Genomic DNA, 18909 nt, shown 5'->3' with positions numbered 1-18909 from the left:
AAAAATGTATCTGTGAAAAACTTGGACTCTAGGGGGTTCCAGAACCAAAGGAATCTGATGCTATGAGAGGGTATGGGCGATAGAGCAGTAGAGTAACCAATCATGAGATCGTTTCTTCTTTCTAAGAAGGCTCATAGTTGCCAGACACGATGGTATTTGATACGATTTTTCTACACAGTCGTGAAAAAGGTGTATACGATTATCGTGTGCATTCCCGCACAAAGGTCCGGGCTCATGAACTGCTCCATCTTCATGTATTGGACTCGCGTGCGTCATGCTAAAAAACGCAAATAAATAACGATGTTTTCTGACTGATATAATCTTATGTATGTATTTTTACTTCATTGTATACAATTTTAATTACTTTTACTACTAAATATAGGATTTTATCTCTGAAATAAAGATTTATTATTATTGTAATAGTCACTGTTATGTCCTCATAATAAATAATTATTAATACTATAATCATTATGCATTGTAAGTACTTATACAGCAAAGACGGTTGAGTTTTAGGTGAGTAATATTAAAATGTGTTAGACAAGGTTAAATATATTTTTTGTTTCAGTTGTCATTCTCAATCTCTCTACGATTTTTCACAATAGAGAGAGAGAGAGCGATCATAAATAAACTAAGGAATTATATAATAAATTTAATACTCAGCCATTAGACATATTTTATGAACAGCAGTTTTATGATTTCATGTGAGACCCATTACCATGATATTGCTTAAGCACAATCGTAAATCAAAGAAACACTTAAAATACCGTTGTTAATATAATAAGTTATATAATTCCGACATTTGATACAAGATCAAAAGGTTTAATCATTTAATTACTTTTATATCGTCATCTCAGAATATTCGTGTCTGTTTAATTATTTTATTAGTGTGGTAAAAATAATTTTACGATGTCTGTCTGGCACAATGCTTGCTGCACCAACTGACGATCGCGATGTTTGGTAAGTAAAACATTATTTATAATAGATAAACCAAATTATCTAAGTAAAAGCTCTTTATTCGCGGGGTATATGTTCCGTAAATATGCCGCGAAAGGTAATTTATATATATTTTATATATATTTTAGGTTATAGGGGTACGTTCCTAGGTGACAAACTAAAGAACAAATTTCACCAGTGGGAGACTTCTTTGCACAGGATGCCGGCTAGATTATGAGTACCACAACGGCGCCTATTTCTGCCGTGAAGCAGTAATGTGTTAACATTACTGTTTTTCGGTCTGTGAAATTACTGGGCAAATGAGACTTAACATCTTATGTCTCAAGGTGTCGAGTGCAATTGTAGTGCCGCTCAGACACTTTGGGTTATTCAAGAATCCTGAGCGGCACTACATTGTAATGGGCAGGGCGTATCAATTACCATCAGCTGAACGTCCTGCTCGTCTCGTCCCTCACTTTCATAAAAAAAATCCAATCTATTGAAGTTTTTTACCTTATTTATTAATTATTATCCCCAGAATAAGGTAGTGGATTAAAGAATTTTGTAATATATTCTTGCTTGGCAGTTCTTAAAGCTCCTTCGATTGGTTGTTATAACATCTGTTGTTCTTTATTAATAGTCTATTTGACGAGACGTTTACAAAGGATATTCGGTTGGATACCTATTTGAATACTTTTTATTAATATGTATGTACCGATTGGATACGCGAATAAAGTATTTTTGGCCGCGAATAGTGAAAACGCGAATAAGGAGCGTTTACTGTACTACAAGCTGTAACGCGTATTATCAAATACGGAAAAGAACATAATATGTCAGGTGTGGCTGACTGTTTACGTCCTGTCAATCAAAATCGGTTGCAGTAACAAAAGATTCATACTTTTTATATATTGCTGTAGGTCCGTTACATATGTCTCTCTGACCTGAAAAGCCTAACTTTGGTTCTCCTAATTTCTGAATTGATCTCGTAGGGAATCTCCGAGCATAACCCTTTCCATTGCCCTGTGAGCAACCATAAGCTTTCTAATACAGACCCACAGGTCTTTTGGCCAATAAATGTAGAAAAATAATTGAAAGCATGACGCCTATAAGCTATGTACAATAAAACGGTATTTATTTTCTAATCTCTCTATAATTGAATCCTTTAGAATTCTTTTAGATGTCATTTCTAAAATACTAGATACTTACTACTACCGGTTCGGAAACAAATGGCGCTTTGAGAGCGAAGAAGAGGCGCGAGAAACTCTCCCATCATTTCCCAGCGCTCTTTTTAATAAAAAATTATAACATTGTACGGTTATTGCTATTGCTATAAAATAATCATAATCTAGGTTGTCCGATCACTTAGATATTCAGCTGTGGAGTAATAGGAATTACAACAGAGCCATTTTTTAATAAAACATTTTAATTTATTTATAGATAACACCTGAACAGTGGCTGAGACTTTATTATAAAAGTGAACCATTTACCCTTAAAGCAAGCTATTCAAAAGGCGTAGTCCCTGATTCATGGAAGTCAGCCCTTGTCCATCCGATCCCAAAAAAAGGAGACAGTTCGATTCCGGCAAACTACAGGCCTATTGCTATTACCTCCCTACTCTCCAAAATCATGGAGAGCATAATTAACCGCCAGCTCTTGGTATACCTTGAGGGTCACCAGTTGATCAACGACCGGCAGTACGGCTTTCGCCATGGTTGGTCGACTGGCGATCTTCTGGTATACCTAACACATAGATGGGCGGCGGCTATTGTAAGCAAGGGGGAAGGCCTGGCAGTTAGCCTGGATATAGCGAAGGCCTTTGATCGTGTATGGCACAAGGCGCTCCTCGCAAAACTTCCATCATTTGGGCTTTCCGAGAGCTTATGCAAGTGGACCTCCAGCTTCCTCACTGGGCGCAGCATACAGGTCGTAGTCGACGGTTATTGCTCGAATCCCAAGCCTGTGAACGCTGGAGTGCCCCAAGGCTGTGTGCTATCTCCCACACTGTTTCTTCTGCATATCAATGATATGTTGGACACCGCCAACATGCAATGCTATGCAGACGACAGCACTGGTGATGCCGTATACACGGGCCATGCAGGTCTCTCTCGGGAAAACGTCGACCAGTACCGGGAGAAACTTGTGTCTTCTATCGAGTCCTCTCTCGAGAAGGTCGCGGAATGGTGTAAGTTGAACCTCGTCCAATTTTACCCCCAGAAGACTCAAGTTTGCGCGTTTACCACTAAAAAACCCCATTTGGCGTATCACCGCTCTACGAGAACACTTCCCTTAAAGCCTCGCCTAGTATCGGAATACTGGGTCTCGAAATCTCGAGCGATTGCCAATTCCGTGGCCATCTGGAGGGCAAAGCCAAATTGGCTTCGAAGAAACTGGGCGTCATAAATAGAGCACGGCAATACTTCAAGCCAGCCCACATTCTAGCGCTCTACAAAGCGCAAGTCCGGCCTCACATGGAGTATTGCTGTCATCTCTGGTCTGGCGCACCCCAGTATCAGCTCGATCCATTTAACCGCGTGCAACGCAGAGCAGCTCGAATTGTCGGGGACCTAGCGCTCTGTGAACGGCTGGATCACTTGGCGTTGCGTAGAGACGTCGCTTCATTGTGTGTCTTCTACCGCATTTATCACGGGGAATGTTCCGAGGAGCTGTTCAACCTGATTCCTGCCGCCGAATTTCACCTTCGCACGACACGCCACAAGTTACGATATCATCCCCACCATCTGGATGTGTGGCAGTATTCCACAGTGCGGTTTTCAAGGAGCTATCTTCCTCGTACTACGAAGCTGTGGAATGAGCTTCCTTGTGCGGTGTTTCCGGGACGATACGACATGGGTACCTTCAAGAAAAGCGCGTACACCTTCCTTAAAGGCCGGCAACGCTCTTGTGATTCCTCTGGTGTTGCAAGAGAGTGTGGGCGGCGGTGATCACTTAACACCAGGTGACCTGTACGCTCGTTTGTCCTCCTATTCCATAAAAAAAAGCTTTTATGTATCTTATGCATCTTATGAAGCTCCCTTATTTTTAGTGTTATAATATATATGTATATAATATAATAGGTTCTTCCTAACTGTACACGGGCTTTTTGTCACAAAAATACATGGACTAGCCCAACAAGATTGCGTTACAGTGATTCCACAAGGAACGGTTTAACATCTTCTTCCTTCTAAAACTTTCCCCCATAACATTAACATTTTTTATTCACCATTTAATATAACAAAAAGATTCGCTTAAACAGCAAAATTCTAAAGCTATACTTTTATTTTATTTTAAAGAAGTTATAAGTACTTTTATTTTTATTTTAATCTCACTTTTGTATTTCGACAGTATATTTATTTTATTCTATCAGCTGATGTTGATAATTTTATTTGACTATGTAGGTAATTATGTCTGGTACCGAGAAGTCACTGACAGCTGCAACTCAGTCCACACTAGTTTAGCTAAACTAAAGACAGCTGTCTTTGCTCCCTGTATTGTATGTAAATCTAATATATAAAATTCTCGTGTCATGGTGAACTTTGAACTCCTCCGAAACGGCTTGACCGATTCTCATGAAATTTTAAGTGCATATTGGGTAGGTCTGAGAATCGGACAACATCTATTTTTCATCCCCCTAAATGTTAAGGGTGGTCCACACGATTTCTTTTTTTAATTTTTTTGACATTATTTTTAAAATTTGTTTGATTATGAGTCAGCATTAAAAATACATACAACTTCAAATTTTCACCCATCTACGATCAACAGTTACTTTTGTAACGCGATTTTAATATCGGCAATACAACGTTTGCTGGGTCAGCTAGTAATTAATAATATAATTTAGAAACATTCTAACCTTTAATTGTATATATTAATTATTGTAATGTTTAGGAAATAAATAAAGTTATTATTATTATTAATAAGATTTTTAATTCGTACAAGTTTATGTTACATTTCTTGTTTCTGCTTCGAATCAAGGAGAAGTTAGCCCGATAACTTTATCAAACGACGTAATAATTCTAAATACATTGCCTACAACAATAATTCCTAGAATAGATTACTTCATCAGCTATTTACCTATTTCAAGCTACATCTGACCTTACATTTATAGTTAAGGCGCGAACTGACTAAGATTGTAAACGCTTACACTTGGCTAAGCTGCAAATGGGCATTTATTTTACTGGTTTTCTTTTGTTTATTCAAAATATACATATTAAATTTAATAATTGTTTGGTTTAAGTTTTTAGAAAAATACTAATTCTATTAAATTCGTCAAAAAAAAATGTAATTATCGCTGAAAATTCAGAGATTTTTAACTCCAAAGTCTATTTTTGGGAAGCAACTTCCATGTTATTTATTGGATATTTCAAATTATATATAAATATTCTATTCGGTTCAAATTTTTTTTCAAGTTCTTTTTTTTGTAACGTATTTTTTGCGTCGGAATATTTTCATTGCGTTATGTTGTAATCGATAAAAGGCATAAAAGGCATATATTTTCTCAAAATTGATTCCTTTACAATTCTTTTTGATGTCATTTCTAATAACTACTAGATACTACTACCGCTTCGGAAACAAATGGCGCTCTGAGAGAGTAGAAGCGGCGCAAGAAACTCTCCCAGCATTCTTTTCATTAAAAATATACAATATTGTACAGTCATTTCTATCGCTATAAAATATACACAATCTAGTCCCAGGCTGTCCGATCATTTAGATATTCAGCAGTGGAGTAATAGGATTTACAACCGAGCCATTTTTTATAAAACATTTAAATTTATTTATAGATAATGCCTGAACAGTGGCTGGGACTTAATCATAGAAGTGTATACATTTACCCTTAAAGCTATTATGTATCTTATGAAGCCAACTAGAATTAGTTACAAGCAATCCCTTATTTCTAGTAGATTCTCTAAGAAACTAATTTTTGTGGATGTTGAGGTATGACCGCGCCTTAAATGAACTGTTGATTTATTGTGTAAGTAATTTTATTGTGCCATTTTTGGATGCAACGCAAATTTTTATGACAGCATAACATTAATTCCATGCGTCATTATTTTAAAATCTCCAGTTATGTTGGCAATTATTATGGACCTCTGTACCGTTTTAATGGAGTGGAATTTATTCGTTTTTTGTTTTCGTTTTCATTAAAACAGAAAGTTTCAATGAAAATATAACTGTTATTTAATTATTTGCTTTGGAAGATATAGAGTCCCTTTAAATATACTTATCATAAAAATACTTCTCATCTAAGTATTAACATTAAATTAGCCAAAATTTAGTTAGAATTTTTTTATTAAAAAATGACGTGGAGATAATGTAATTAACATGCCCTTTTTGGCTGTGTTGATTCGTATAGTATTTTTTGCTAACTTTTATAAACACGTTATGTAAATAAAGATTTATTATTATTATTTTATTATTAAAACATTTTTCACTTATAATTAAATGCAATCTTAAATGTGAAGTATAAATTTTTAGAAGGAAATAGAATAAAATAAAAAGGTTTACAACAAAAAAAATATTCTTGATGGAATGACATTAGTGGCTTGTCCACGGGGAAGGGCGCTGGTGTGGGACGCGACTTGCGTCGACAATAATTTATCAATATGGTCAATAAATTCTGTTTGTTTTTTGTATATATTTTTTCTTTATTTTGTCACCTTATAATGCCATATTAGATATAAATTATCAATCCGTATTGACGTTTTTTGATTTCTGCCGCTCAGAATTTTAGGGTTTTTCAAGAATCCTGAGTGGCACTTCAGTGTAATGGGCAGGGCGTATCAATTACCATCAGCTGAGCTTCTCGTCCCTAAATATTATCATAAATAAAGAGCTTTTACTGTATTTATCCGTAAATCTAACAATCACACCCTTAGATGCAAAGATAATATTAAAATATTTTATTTTAAATAGTATTAACGTACGAACGGGTTCCGTACCATCGTACAAAAAACTTGGAAATGATTGGAATTGGGGTCATGGAATTCACTATCTTGGCTTTCGGCAGCTATTAATACACACTCTATCAAAATTGCAGCTGTTTGTACTATTGTTAATTAACGATAAGTTTTAATAAGAAGAAGTGGCGAGAAACTCCACTCTTTTAAATCAATATTTACAGCTTCATCGTTTTACAACTATTTTACATACAGTTCATGGAAAATGATGAAAATACTTTAAGGTTGCGTATTGAGTACACTAGATGTTTATTTATTTATTTATTTATTTAACACCAACTAGATATACACTTATAAAAGCATAATAATATTATTATAATAAATAATAAAATGTAAGTGTTGGCCTAATTAAAGGTGACACACATGTCAAAAACATAGACACAAATAGAAGTAATTAATTAATTTTATTCGAATATTATACACATTGAAATATAGTATATAGCTTGAATAAGATATCTATATATATATATATATATATATATAAATTAATTGCTGTTCGTTAGTCTCACCAAAACTCGAGAACGGCTGGCGGCTGGACCGCTTTGGCTAATTGTCTTGAGTTATTTGTGGAAGTCCAGAGAAGGTTTAAAAGGTGAATAAATATGAAAATGCTCGGAATTAAAAAAAAAACAATAATGTTGTCCCCCGTCGCGTCGTTCAAAAATCAAATTGAAAGAATTGTTTAAAATGAATAACTTATTAGAATCTTTATATCTTTCTAACTTTCCCAGGAGGTAAGAAATAAACTTTATTTTAGCTAGCTATAGTTGGTATATTAACTACAGTTGTTAACTATCTATCAGATTACTTTTATCTAGAAGGATAAATCTTAAGTTTTAATCTTAAGTCGTCATCTATTTCTCATATACTTACCCCAAAAATTTTAAATACTGTTTTTTTTTTCTTATTACTTTATATGGCAATACAGCGTTTGCTGGGCCAGCTAGTCAATAATAATAATATGTTCTAGTTATTGAGTTAGTTAGATCAATCACACCCAGTGCATATGAATAATTAATGTAATTCGCTGACTCATAGACCAGCCATCGTTCCCGTCAACCATATTATAGGGAAGATAATCAATACAAAAACGAATTCTATCAGCGGTGCATGATGTAATTAGTAATAGCTGTTACCCACAATCAAGTGAGTCCTACGTTCTGTATCTCCATGTAGGTACAAATTGAAGAGTATTATAAATAGTTTATTTTTAATAACACACTTTTGCTCAATTATCTTGTCCCAAAATATGCATAACCTGTTCTCTGGATGCAAGACAATGATATAAAACATGGATGAAACATCTGGACAACTGAGCTCGGATTTTTAAGAATGTGCAAAACTTGAACAAAAAAAAACTAATAGGACATGTGTCTGTCTTGCATATAGTGGCGAAATATACCTTTGTATTATAATGTTTTTGTAGCTGTTTCTCATTAAAACACGGATAAAACTATATTTTTAAAAATTGAAACCTAGCTAGATTAATTTTTCGCGCCCGAAATACCCTGTATACTAAATTACATGAAAATCGTTGAAGCCGTTACCAAGACTCAGATTATATAGATACTAGAATTGCTCGTTTAAGGCGACACTAAATGCTAGCGACCTTGAGCGATATGAGTTCGCAGCTGCCGGCCCGCGATCTATGTAACAAAGCCAACATTTTCAAAATCCTTGCGTGGAAATCGTAATATTTTAACAGGCGCAAACAGTTTATATGCTTACAATTCTCATTATTGATTTCTAATCTGAATAAATGTACCTACACAAAAAAAAGTACGAGCTATATAAATACTTTTTCTGAGAATAGTACTAAACAAATGCGTCATGCCGAGAAAAAACTTGTTTACGGCAGTGAAAAGTGGTAGTTCAAAATAGCTCTGGAGTGTTGACTATATAACCAACAGCAAACATTAGAAACCTACAAATAAGCCTGAAGGGTATGTGTTATATGATAAAATAGTGTACATAGCTCCAAATGCTGTATTTTCACCACTAAACTTGTATAAAATGCCTCCTTTGCGTGTTTTCTGCTTACCCTTCGCCTTAAAGAAATATAAAATATATACAAACATCCATGTTACGGAAATAAACATCTATATACCTACATCATATAGGTCACATCACATTGTAAAAGCTTCCACCGCGATTTGAACTTTAAGTTCAGTGGGCAGGGTCACTAACCAATGGGCTATTAAAAACAGCAACACAAATTAGTATCATGTCAATAGTTATCTGTCTTGAATTCGCTATAAAAGTAATTAAAGCGAGGTTATGATGCACGCCAATTAAAATGGAAAGTACACAAGTGGGACCGAGTCAAGCGGCGTCTCATCTGCATTACGACACTTTTCTGAGAAGTGGATGATACTGCATCTTGTGTACATAAACTCTAATGGCGCGATAACACTGTGTACTTTATATTACGGATGTCGAATTTGTGCGTAATTTTCGTCCAACTTGATCATTTGACGCAGTTAGTAATGTTGCTAAAGATGAGAAAAATGGAACTGATCAGTCTGAGGATGAAGTTATTTATTATTATGATTTGGGTATTATAAAAGGATCTATTGTACCCCAACTTGCGCTACCCTCAAATATCGATTTTACTAACTACTACTAATAACTAAATCGAGGTTACTAACTAGGAAACGTATTACTGTGCCGAGATTTAAATTATAGATCCTCAGAGGGTTTTTTAGGCAGGGCACGTCCTCTGCTTTGAGTGAAGGTATTTTAAGACACTCACGCCTGATACTGGCAATGGCTTCACATTCCAGAAGGATGTGTATGGGGTCTTCAGTGGCTTCGCAGCAGAATCTGCACAGATTTGATTAACTGAGACCTATTCTAGCTAGGTGCCCATTCAACATGCAATGGCCGGATAGGAACCCCGTGAGGACTCTCAGTTGTCTCCTGTCCAAGCTTATACAAGAATGAAGTTAATTAACCGATTTTGTCAATCTACCGTCCGTGCATCCTTCTGTCTGTCTGGCGAAATATATCTCATAATGCCGCTATAACAATTAAAAAAATTGTAGGACAAGGGCATAAAAGGCATTTATATTCCTCAAAATTGTTTCCTTGTTTAGAAATAAATAATAAAAAAGATTTCATGTCATTGCAAATATACTAGGTACTGTTTCGGAAACAAATGGTGCTCCGAGAGAGAAGAAGCGGTGCAAGAAATACTGCCAGCATTCTTTTTTTTGCGCTCTTTTAATGAAATATACAATATTGTACTGTCATTGCTATTGCTATCAAACAATCATAATCTAGTCTCAGGCTGCCCGATTACTTAGATATTCAGCTGTGGAGTAGTAGGATTTACGACAGAGCTATTTTTTAATAAAACATTTATATTTATTTATAGATAATGCCTGAACAGTGGCTGGGACTTTATTATAAAAGTGTAAACATTTACCCTTAAAACTATTACGTATCTTAAAAATAGTTACAAGCAATCCCTTATTTCTAGTGTTATAATAATGAAAAAAGGTGACGATTTTTGTGAAAGTATATTAAGTAAAAACTTCTTTAGCCGTGATGGACACTTTGGTAGGGGAACACCTTATGGGTTCGCGTCACCGACATGCTCATGACTGGCGCACACGATAAGTAAATAATTAAAAAATAAATATAATTATATATAGTTAAATATACTTTTTGGATGGGTGAAATCTCGTGAGTTCGCATCACGGAAATGCTTATAGCGGTATATCTGTAGCTATACAGCTGACGTATTGTGCAACATTAGTGCTGTGTACATATTATAAGAGAAATTGAATGGATTTAGTGAAAGGGTCAACGTGTTTATACTGTACATTGTTGAAATCGTGTTTTTTGTTTGCATAATATATTATTGAAAATAAGTTTTAAAAATAAATTGAAGTTAATAATTTTATTGTTCTTAAACATTATGAAATTTCAAATTGTAATACTAAAAGTTCAAGTTTACACTTCCATCGACAGTCTTACAAAGTTACAAATCAACTTACATATTTTTTTTAATTTTCAATGTTTTCCAAAATTATTAAATTACAAAATATATTTGATTTTATGAATACAAAGCCTTGCAAAAGATTAACGTACACTTCGTGTGTTAGTCCAACTTAATCTAGAACGGATCTTTTATGGCCTAGGTTTACAATTCACCTGATAAATACCGCTGCAGATGCTTCAGAGGAATCATATAAGAGTTACTTTTAAGATCAGAACGAGGTTTTATATCAGAGGTATGTATGTCAAACTGACGTTAACTTAGGAAAAACTTCAATTTCACAGTTTATATTTCACCGAAATTGACTTCCATAACAACGTTCAACCAGGTATGTGGACGGTATTTAAGTTTCTGGCGTGATTCGATACTTATTCGCTGCAGAAGACTGCGTTTATGTTGTAATTTGATAAACAAATCCCTTGCAAATCGATCTCTCTAAGATTCCGATTCCTCAATTCCGTTTATTTCCGAGCGATTTTAGCGCGCGAATTGTACGCGCGTGAAAGTGTATCTACCCGTAATATTTTTCGCAGACGACGCACGCACGTGTTGGTAGAACAAGATGGACCGACGATCTGGGCAAGATCGCCGGAATACGTTGGATGAGGGCAGCGCAGGACCGATCGTCGTGGAAATCTTTGGGGGAGGCCTTTGTGCAGTAATGGACGACTTCCGGTTGATGATGATGAAAATAATGATTTCAGTGAATGTATCTGAAAGTCATCGAAACAAGCTATAGGATCATGCATAAATTATTCATATTGTGTTTTATTTTATTTTGCATAATTTGTATTTTAGAATTAATAAGTGTTTTCGATGAAAATAATGGATTTTCTTCATAAGTGTTAATGGTTTTATAATCAACTTTATATGTTCTTTCTAAAACTAAACTATATATCTATATACTAATATATAAAGCTGCAGTGTTTGTTTGTTTGTTTGAACGCGCTAATCTCTGGTACTACTGGTCCGATTTGAATGATTCTTTCAGTGTTGGGTAGTCCATTTATCGAGGAAAGCTATAGGCTATGTTTTTTTTTCAAAATTAGGGATCCGTAATAAAATTGCTATTTTGTAACACAAGGTGTAAAATCGAAAACCTATTTTTGCGTGCGCTGCAAAAACTATTGACAATAGAACAAAATGATGTGCAGGCTATAATATAGGCAATATTTTATTACTTATAAAACTATCGCGTGAATTATACTTTATATGGCAAAACAACGTTTGCCGGGTCAGCTAGTGTTCCTATATATATGTTGATTCAGAAAGACTAAAAAATTCCCTTTACCCTGACCGACCTTGAAGTGCTAGATACATGCGTGTATGTGATATAAAATGTAACTATGCTATATTGGTATAAAATAAATACTGAAATATATTTTACGATAATTTTAAAGTACGGTAAATATATATCAATATATCCCAAAATAAATAAACAATAAAAACATACAAAAGTAAAGTATTAAATTTGAATTTATATTTATATCAAAAGGGGAATTTATATCAACAAATACTATATTATATCATAATTCATACTATTATAATGATTCTCATGTCTTTTCAACTTACCAAAAGTTTGGGTAAAAATTCGAAAAAAAAACATTTCTGCGCACTTCGCTTTCAAATAATTATTAATGATTTTTTTTGGGATTACATTAATTACAATTTATATACATACGGCCGTTTTCAATAACCCATCTATCCTTAGTTTGACTTACTAGACGAAGACAAATCTATCCTTTTACGCCTACTTACATTTCAATAATCCATTGACAGATAGCATTGGACTATAACTATATTGGACATAACTATGGATAGATAAGATCTTGTCATTAAACGGTGACAGCAATGTATCCGTAAGTTAAACTAAGGGTAGATAGGTAATTGAAAACGGCCGTTAGCCAATTTGATGTCAACTATCAAAGAACTATAGGGTTCAAAACCAAAATTAGTAGACGGGTAGGTTCCCTTAATAACACGAGATTTTCTCGAGATTTTACAACTAAACTAAATATCCTAACAAAGAGATATTTTATTGTATGTATTTTCAACCCTTTTTCTTTCTGATGCCTAAACTGAAAACACGATTGGAAGATATTTGTTCGATACTTATTTTAATCGAAAACGATACTTATTTTTAAGAATTTTGTAATTTGCTTGAGAACTACATCTTCCATAAAAGCAAAACAATTCTAGTACATAGAAAATATGGTTAGTAATCTGATACCAAAGGCAAATTTTACGTAGGTTCTTTTGGATCGCTATAATTAATTGAATAAGTTTTGGGATTTACGCTGTTTAGTTCGTTATTAATAGATTCAAAAAAATGTAATCTAATCGAAGCATATTTTATTGTTTAATTAAATCGTATTTTTGTGCGTTTGTTTGTATAAGAAAATCTAGGAAACTGCTAAAACTAATGTATGTATTATGGCAAGCTATGTTTATTTCATTCCAATCGATTTTTATTAACAAATAAATTACGCTAATTTAAAACCCAGTGGGCGCCATCTTGTATTCTAGTATGAATAGAACAAAGTCAATACAGATTTAAATGTCGAAAATGTAAATTTAACTGCTGTATTTGCAGTCTAATCCTACTCATGAATTGCGTAACCAAATGTAACGAGTGTTCGTTAGTAGGATTGGGCAATGTTTATAGCTTTTGAACGTGGTTACAAGAGGCTTACGTCTATGATCTGTGATAACGATGTTGCATTATGACCTTCAGCGGTAGCTTTTTTGTTAGACGTTATCGTAGCCTTAGAGATTTAATTAAATCTTTTTATCGAAGAATAATAAAATTGATCCTAGTGATGTCCTATTGAATGGACTACCTAAGGTACAGTAAAATCACGGTTTAATTTACCACGCCAATAGCAAGCCTTCATTTGTTTGTTGTAAGGTCATTGTAATATGGATTAAAATAATCTATAGTTAAAAAAATGTCTGTTTGGAGTGTAGATAAAAAAATTAAAACCATTTTTTCGAAAATATCTTAAAAACACAAACTAATACCCATCAAAAATACCCATGAAATAAGAATTGTAGATCACAAAGTGTCTATAAAAGTTTTTCTAATCATGTTTGAAGCATTTGCAAGAGAAATCAAGATATTTGCAATAAACGATTCAAATTGACAGCTCAGCGAAATGAAATTTTTACAAATGTAAAAAATGTGAAAAGTATAAGTTTACATTTTATTTTATTTACTACCCTCTAAACAGAAATTAATTATTTACGTGATTTTACTGCACTGCATATACATGGATGTTTTAACCATCAATTTATCAATTTATATACAGTGGTTAATAGTATATTGTACAACTCGTGCGACAAGCTATTTTGTATTACATTTGCAACGATTTATTAAACTATCAGACGCGTTAACCTCAATTCAATAATGATATTTCGATTGTCTTTGTTATTAGGTATTTTATTTATTTTAGCAATTTAATCTAAATTTACGTGTGCCAAGTATAATTTGCGTGCGACAAGTAAACTTTTCGCGTTCAAAGAACAGTTTCATTTACGAAAAAACTCACGCGTAATTTAAAAATGTGCAAACGGCTCTTTTTCAACGGCAACAGCGAGCGCCAAAATACTACTTTTCCCGCGTGAGTAATACAACACATTAACCCCCTTATTCATAATGGTCCGCTAGCTTAAAACAGCCACTAAGGAGTGTTTTTTCTCATTCTGACTTAGGTCAATAGAAGAAGACAGAGTGAGAATTAGCAATGCTGTAAGTTAGCAGACTATTATGAATAAGTGGGTAAATTGCATCGCCATGTCAATTTGATGTCATTTGCAGACATTTGATTTTATATTATTTTTTTTTATTAAGAGCATTGGTAACAATACCATCAGCTTAACCCAAAATACAATAAAAGAAGTATAATTAAATAATATTTCAATATAAGTACTCAATATCAAGAAAAACCAACTTTAGGTTTATGTGCAAAATATTTTTGTATGTAGGTCATTACCTCCATTTTGATTTTTATGTCAAAGTTAAATGTATTTGACATTTTTCTGTCAAAAAGCAACTTGTCTGACTCACAGGGCATTTATAAGATTTTTTATCATGGCGTGTCTAAAATAGAACATCTGTTTACATATTAGAAAGGGGTCGGGAAACAAAATGTTATTGTTAACGCTATTTTAGGACACCTGTTGTACATCCGAACGGAAGGATTAAAATAGATACAGTTTTTATATCGATTGTAAAAATCTATTATGAGTTCAAATACTTTGTCGTCATTTTCAATACAAAGATTGAGACTTGTTCATTAAGTTTAGTTAAATCTTAGAATAAAAAAATATACGCTGCGCTCCAACTAGATACCGCAGTCGCAAAGTGAGGCAATTAATACTACGCCCAAGTGGGCGTACTCGAGCCTCGAACAATGTGTGACGTTGACGTGCCACATGTTCTGTTAAACTTTGCTAATATTTGAAAATAATACTACAAGAAATAAGAAAGACACCGGGATCACATATTATCAGTAAGTATTTTGTATTTTATTAATTTCAATATAAAATAACACGAAGCGTATGTTACAAAATTTGAAAGATGTCATTGACTGTCAAGATGCCACGCACACAAGCATCTTTACAAATAGCCAATACACACTACAATATAAAGTTGCAATCATAAAAAAGCTAGCGTTCAAAAGTTCTTAGGTAGTGCGGTATTTAGTTAAGTTGCAGTGCAGCGGAAGTCTGTGAGTTTAGTTTATTCATTTGACTTCCAAAACAGTAGTAGGAGATTCGTTAGTATTTTTTTTTATCTCCGCCGTTTTTAGACCAGTTTGACAATTATTTTAGTATAATTCATATTAAAGACCGCCCTGAGGCTATTAAACAATAAATTTTATTATACAATATCACATTGTACCATATTTTTATGAAAAAAAAAACAGAAGTCCGCTGATACTGCTGCGCCCGTTCTTCTCAGGTCTGAGCATACTTTTTCGAATGGGTGGTAGTTTTTGACTTTCAAGTGATATCCTATTGTATTTTGTATAAAAAATATTTGAATTTATAATATTGGCACACTTTTATACAAATTACCTCAAACTCGGTTATGCCTGTACTATGGGTACAAGACAATGATATATTTAATACAATATATGAATATACTTATCTCAAATTGTCAAATTTGTTTAACAAATTGTTTTGATTTACAAGAGCGACATCTCAAGTCAATTTCCTAATATGCAAATATTGGGTTTGAGCAGGTTATCAACTGTTAAGTACTTAGATCCTGTAGATGAAGCCACAACTTGAGAGTTGAACAAAGCATACAAGATTTATCTATGATGTGTCATTCGAACGTTTGGCTCAGTTGGAAGAGCACTCGCACGGAACGCGAGGGATAATTTTTGTGTTCAAATTTATTTGTGTTATTAATCCCAGAAGTGAGGGTTATCACTTTAAAAATATAACAAATTGTTTAGAATACATAAATATTATATTATATATTTCTCGGAACCATCATCCATATTCATCATATAAATGTTTGCATTCGAACCCGGGACTTCTACCTCAGTAGGCAGGGTCGCTAACCACTGGGCTATTTGGCGCTTCGCTTCACGTACACAAATGCATATCAAAATTTTAAAGTATTTAATGTTTCTAGAATTTTAATAATAGTTACAATTATTGTTTCGTTTTTCCCTGTTCTTGTAGTGAAATTATGTCACAATAGAATTGTCAAACTGTGCGTTAATCTCATAGAATTATTGACACAGAAATAAAATTTTAAAATAACAAAATATGAAGGGTCGCGAATCGAAATAAAATCTATCTTATATCCCACAGTGTGCAAAATTTGATAAGAATATTTAACCGGCTTTAGTACATTTCAGGTCAGCCCTATTTCACTGTGACCAATATATTATGATATCTTATTATAGCCACTGTTAATTATAGCTCACTGCTAAGATAATATATCATTAATACACTTTATTTACATTGTATTTGTTTTGTCTTCGTACAATTGCCGATTTTGCGCGGTAGTTATTGTTTATATGATAAGGAAAATCACGAAACTTACCGACATACTCAAACGAATCGACCAACAAAAGTGCAAATGGGCAGGGCACATGATGCGAGATAAAATTGGGAAATGGAGCAAAAGAGTTAGAGAATGGTACCCAAGAGATGGCAAAAGAGGAAGAACGAGGAATACAGCACATAAGGCAGCAGGACCTAACTAGAGAAGAGTTGCCCGAAACAGAAAGAGTGGAATCGGCATGCCGAACTAAGAGATATTTATAGTTTTCTTTATAGCTTAAGTTTTTTGGTTTTTCAAATGTTTTTTAGTACGGAATAAAGTGGCTTTATTATTATTATTAAAAAATGTTTATATGTTAGGTACTTGATTTTCCTTAAATTCAATTTTCAACCGGTAATTTAAGTGTAATACAATTACTGTTTATAAAAAAATCCAAATTTAAAATGCAAGTACATATCCACTATAAATCAATGTGAAATTAGTGATAATTATTGATGACTACCTGAAGTCAATATATTTCGTATTGATTTAAGACTGTTAATGATTTTTTTTTATTTGTAAATTTATTTTTCACATCTATAATTTTCAAATAATCATCTCTAATTAACTTTGTGAAGAAGCCCATACTTCTTGGATTGGTCATGCGACAAACTACCTACTCAAAATAGTTACTAAAAATATTGAAAGATCTTGCTACAAAAATTCATCATGGGTGAATTTTTCGTAATTAAGAAAATATGACATTTCAAAGAACTCACTTCATCATTCCAATCGCCGTCAATGTAATCATCGGCGAGCCTCTCGCTCCTGTCTTCCTTCATCTCCCGCAGCCCTTGTATCACCTCCTGGAGCTGATCGTCGCTCATGGTTCCCCACATCTGAATAGCCGACAGGATCTCATCCTCCTCACTAAGCTGTGCATCAGGGGTTAGACTGTTTAACTTTTCCAGTTTTGCATAGAGCCTGTCGTCTCTGTTATGAGGCGCGACTGTAAACTTTTCCAACTTTTCGTATAACTTGTCCAGACGTTCCGCGAACGATGGCGGATCTGTGATATACGCGGTTCGAGTCCGGGACAAACACAACAGGAGGATAAGTATGCGCGTCATTGTGCGTGTTATTCCGTCGACTGCGCGCGCGCACTGACCGCCGAGTTGAGCTTTGCTCGCGTAGGGTAAAGGGCCCTGATGAGGGCTACATTCATGTTTCGATTTTTATTAATAAAGTTGCGAGTATTTTAATATAGTAAGGTTAATGAAATAATTGCAAATTACTTTTAACTATTTGTATCTAACTAATGCTTACACTGCAGCGTTTACACATTATTCGTTTTTTTGTTTTTATTGGTATATATTATATATATTCAGGTAGATATATTTCTTATTCTGAGACATGTTTATCAATATCTTTAAGTGATTGCGTTGTTCTGCAATTTGCTTGTAAATATTACGCTGGCATAACTTTCCTAAGACGTGTAAACTAAAACAAATGAGGTTAAAACTTAGTATCCCTTAGCACGAATTTGGATGTAAAAAATATTGTAGTTGATAGAGCTTTAGTCCACGATTACAATGATACCACTCTTATTACAAGGTAATGCACCGTTTTCAAGAAAATAACGAAAAAATTTCTAACCTAAGACAGATAAATCACGTAAATAAACACTACTGACATCGCGGCGGGAGGCTAGAAACTGTCATGAAGTGATTTTGGTTTCTTCGTAAAATATTTGGACAGGCAAAGGGTTTAAGCCCATACAGCCATAAATTGTATGAAAAACAGTGAAATGAAATGTAAAAATAGTCTAGGACAGATTAGACGGCTTCATCAATAATTATTTTTAGATAAAAGGAAAACATTTATAAAAGGGTTTATTATTCATGTTCATCAATCCCCAAACATCTATCGCCGCTGCTGCGGCACGCTACGCTCGGCTCGTGCGTTGTTTTAACTGTTCTAACATAACCTAACCTAACCAATTTTAATGAATTGTATAT

General features: G+C 33.9%; 1 protein-coding gene across 1 annotated transcript in view; it reads right to left on the bottom strand.

Annotated features, from left to right (window-relative positions):
- The window catches only part of LOC126967853 (uncharacterized), a gene marked incomplete at its 5' end in the record, with an annotated part of 34291 nt that extends 16171 nt beyond the window's left edge, over nt 1-18120 (bottom strand). The window contains one exon of the mRNA XM_050812537.1: nt 17671-18120. Coding sequence (XP_050668494.1) covers nt 17671-18120 — 450 coding nt within the window. The remainder of the gene's footprint in view (nt 1-17670) is intronic.
- Between the last annotated feature and the right edge of the window lie 789 nt (nt 18121-18909).

The sequence above is a fragment of the Leptidea sinapis genome, chromosome 14 (genome assembly GCF_905404315.1).
Source record: "Leptidea sinapis chromosome 14, ilLepSina1.1, whole genome shotgun sequence".
NCBI lineage: Eukaryota > Metazoa > Arthropoda > Insecta > Lepidoptera > Pieridae > Leptidea > Leptidea sinapis.
This window is presented reverse-complemented; position numbering and strand designations above follow the sequence as displayed.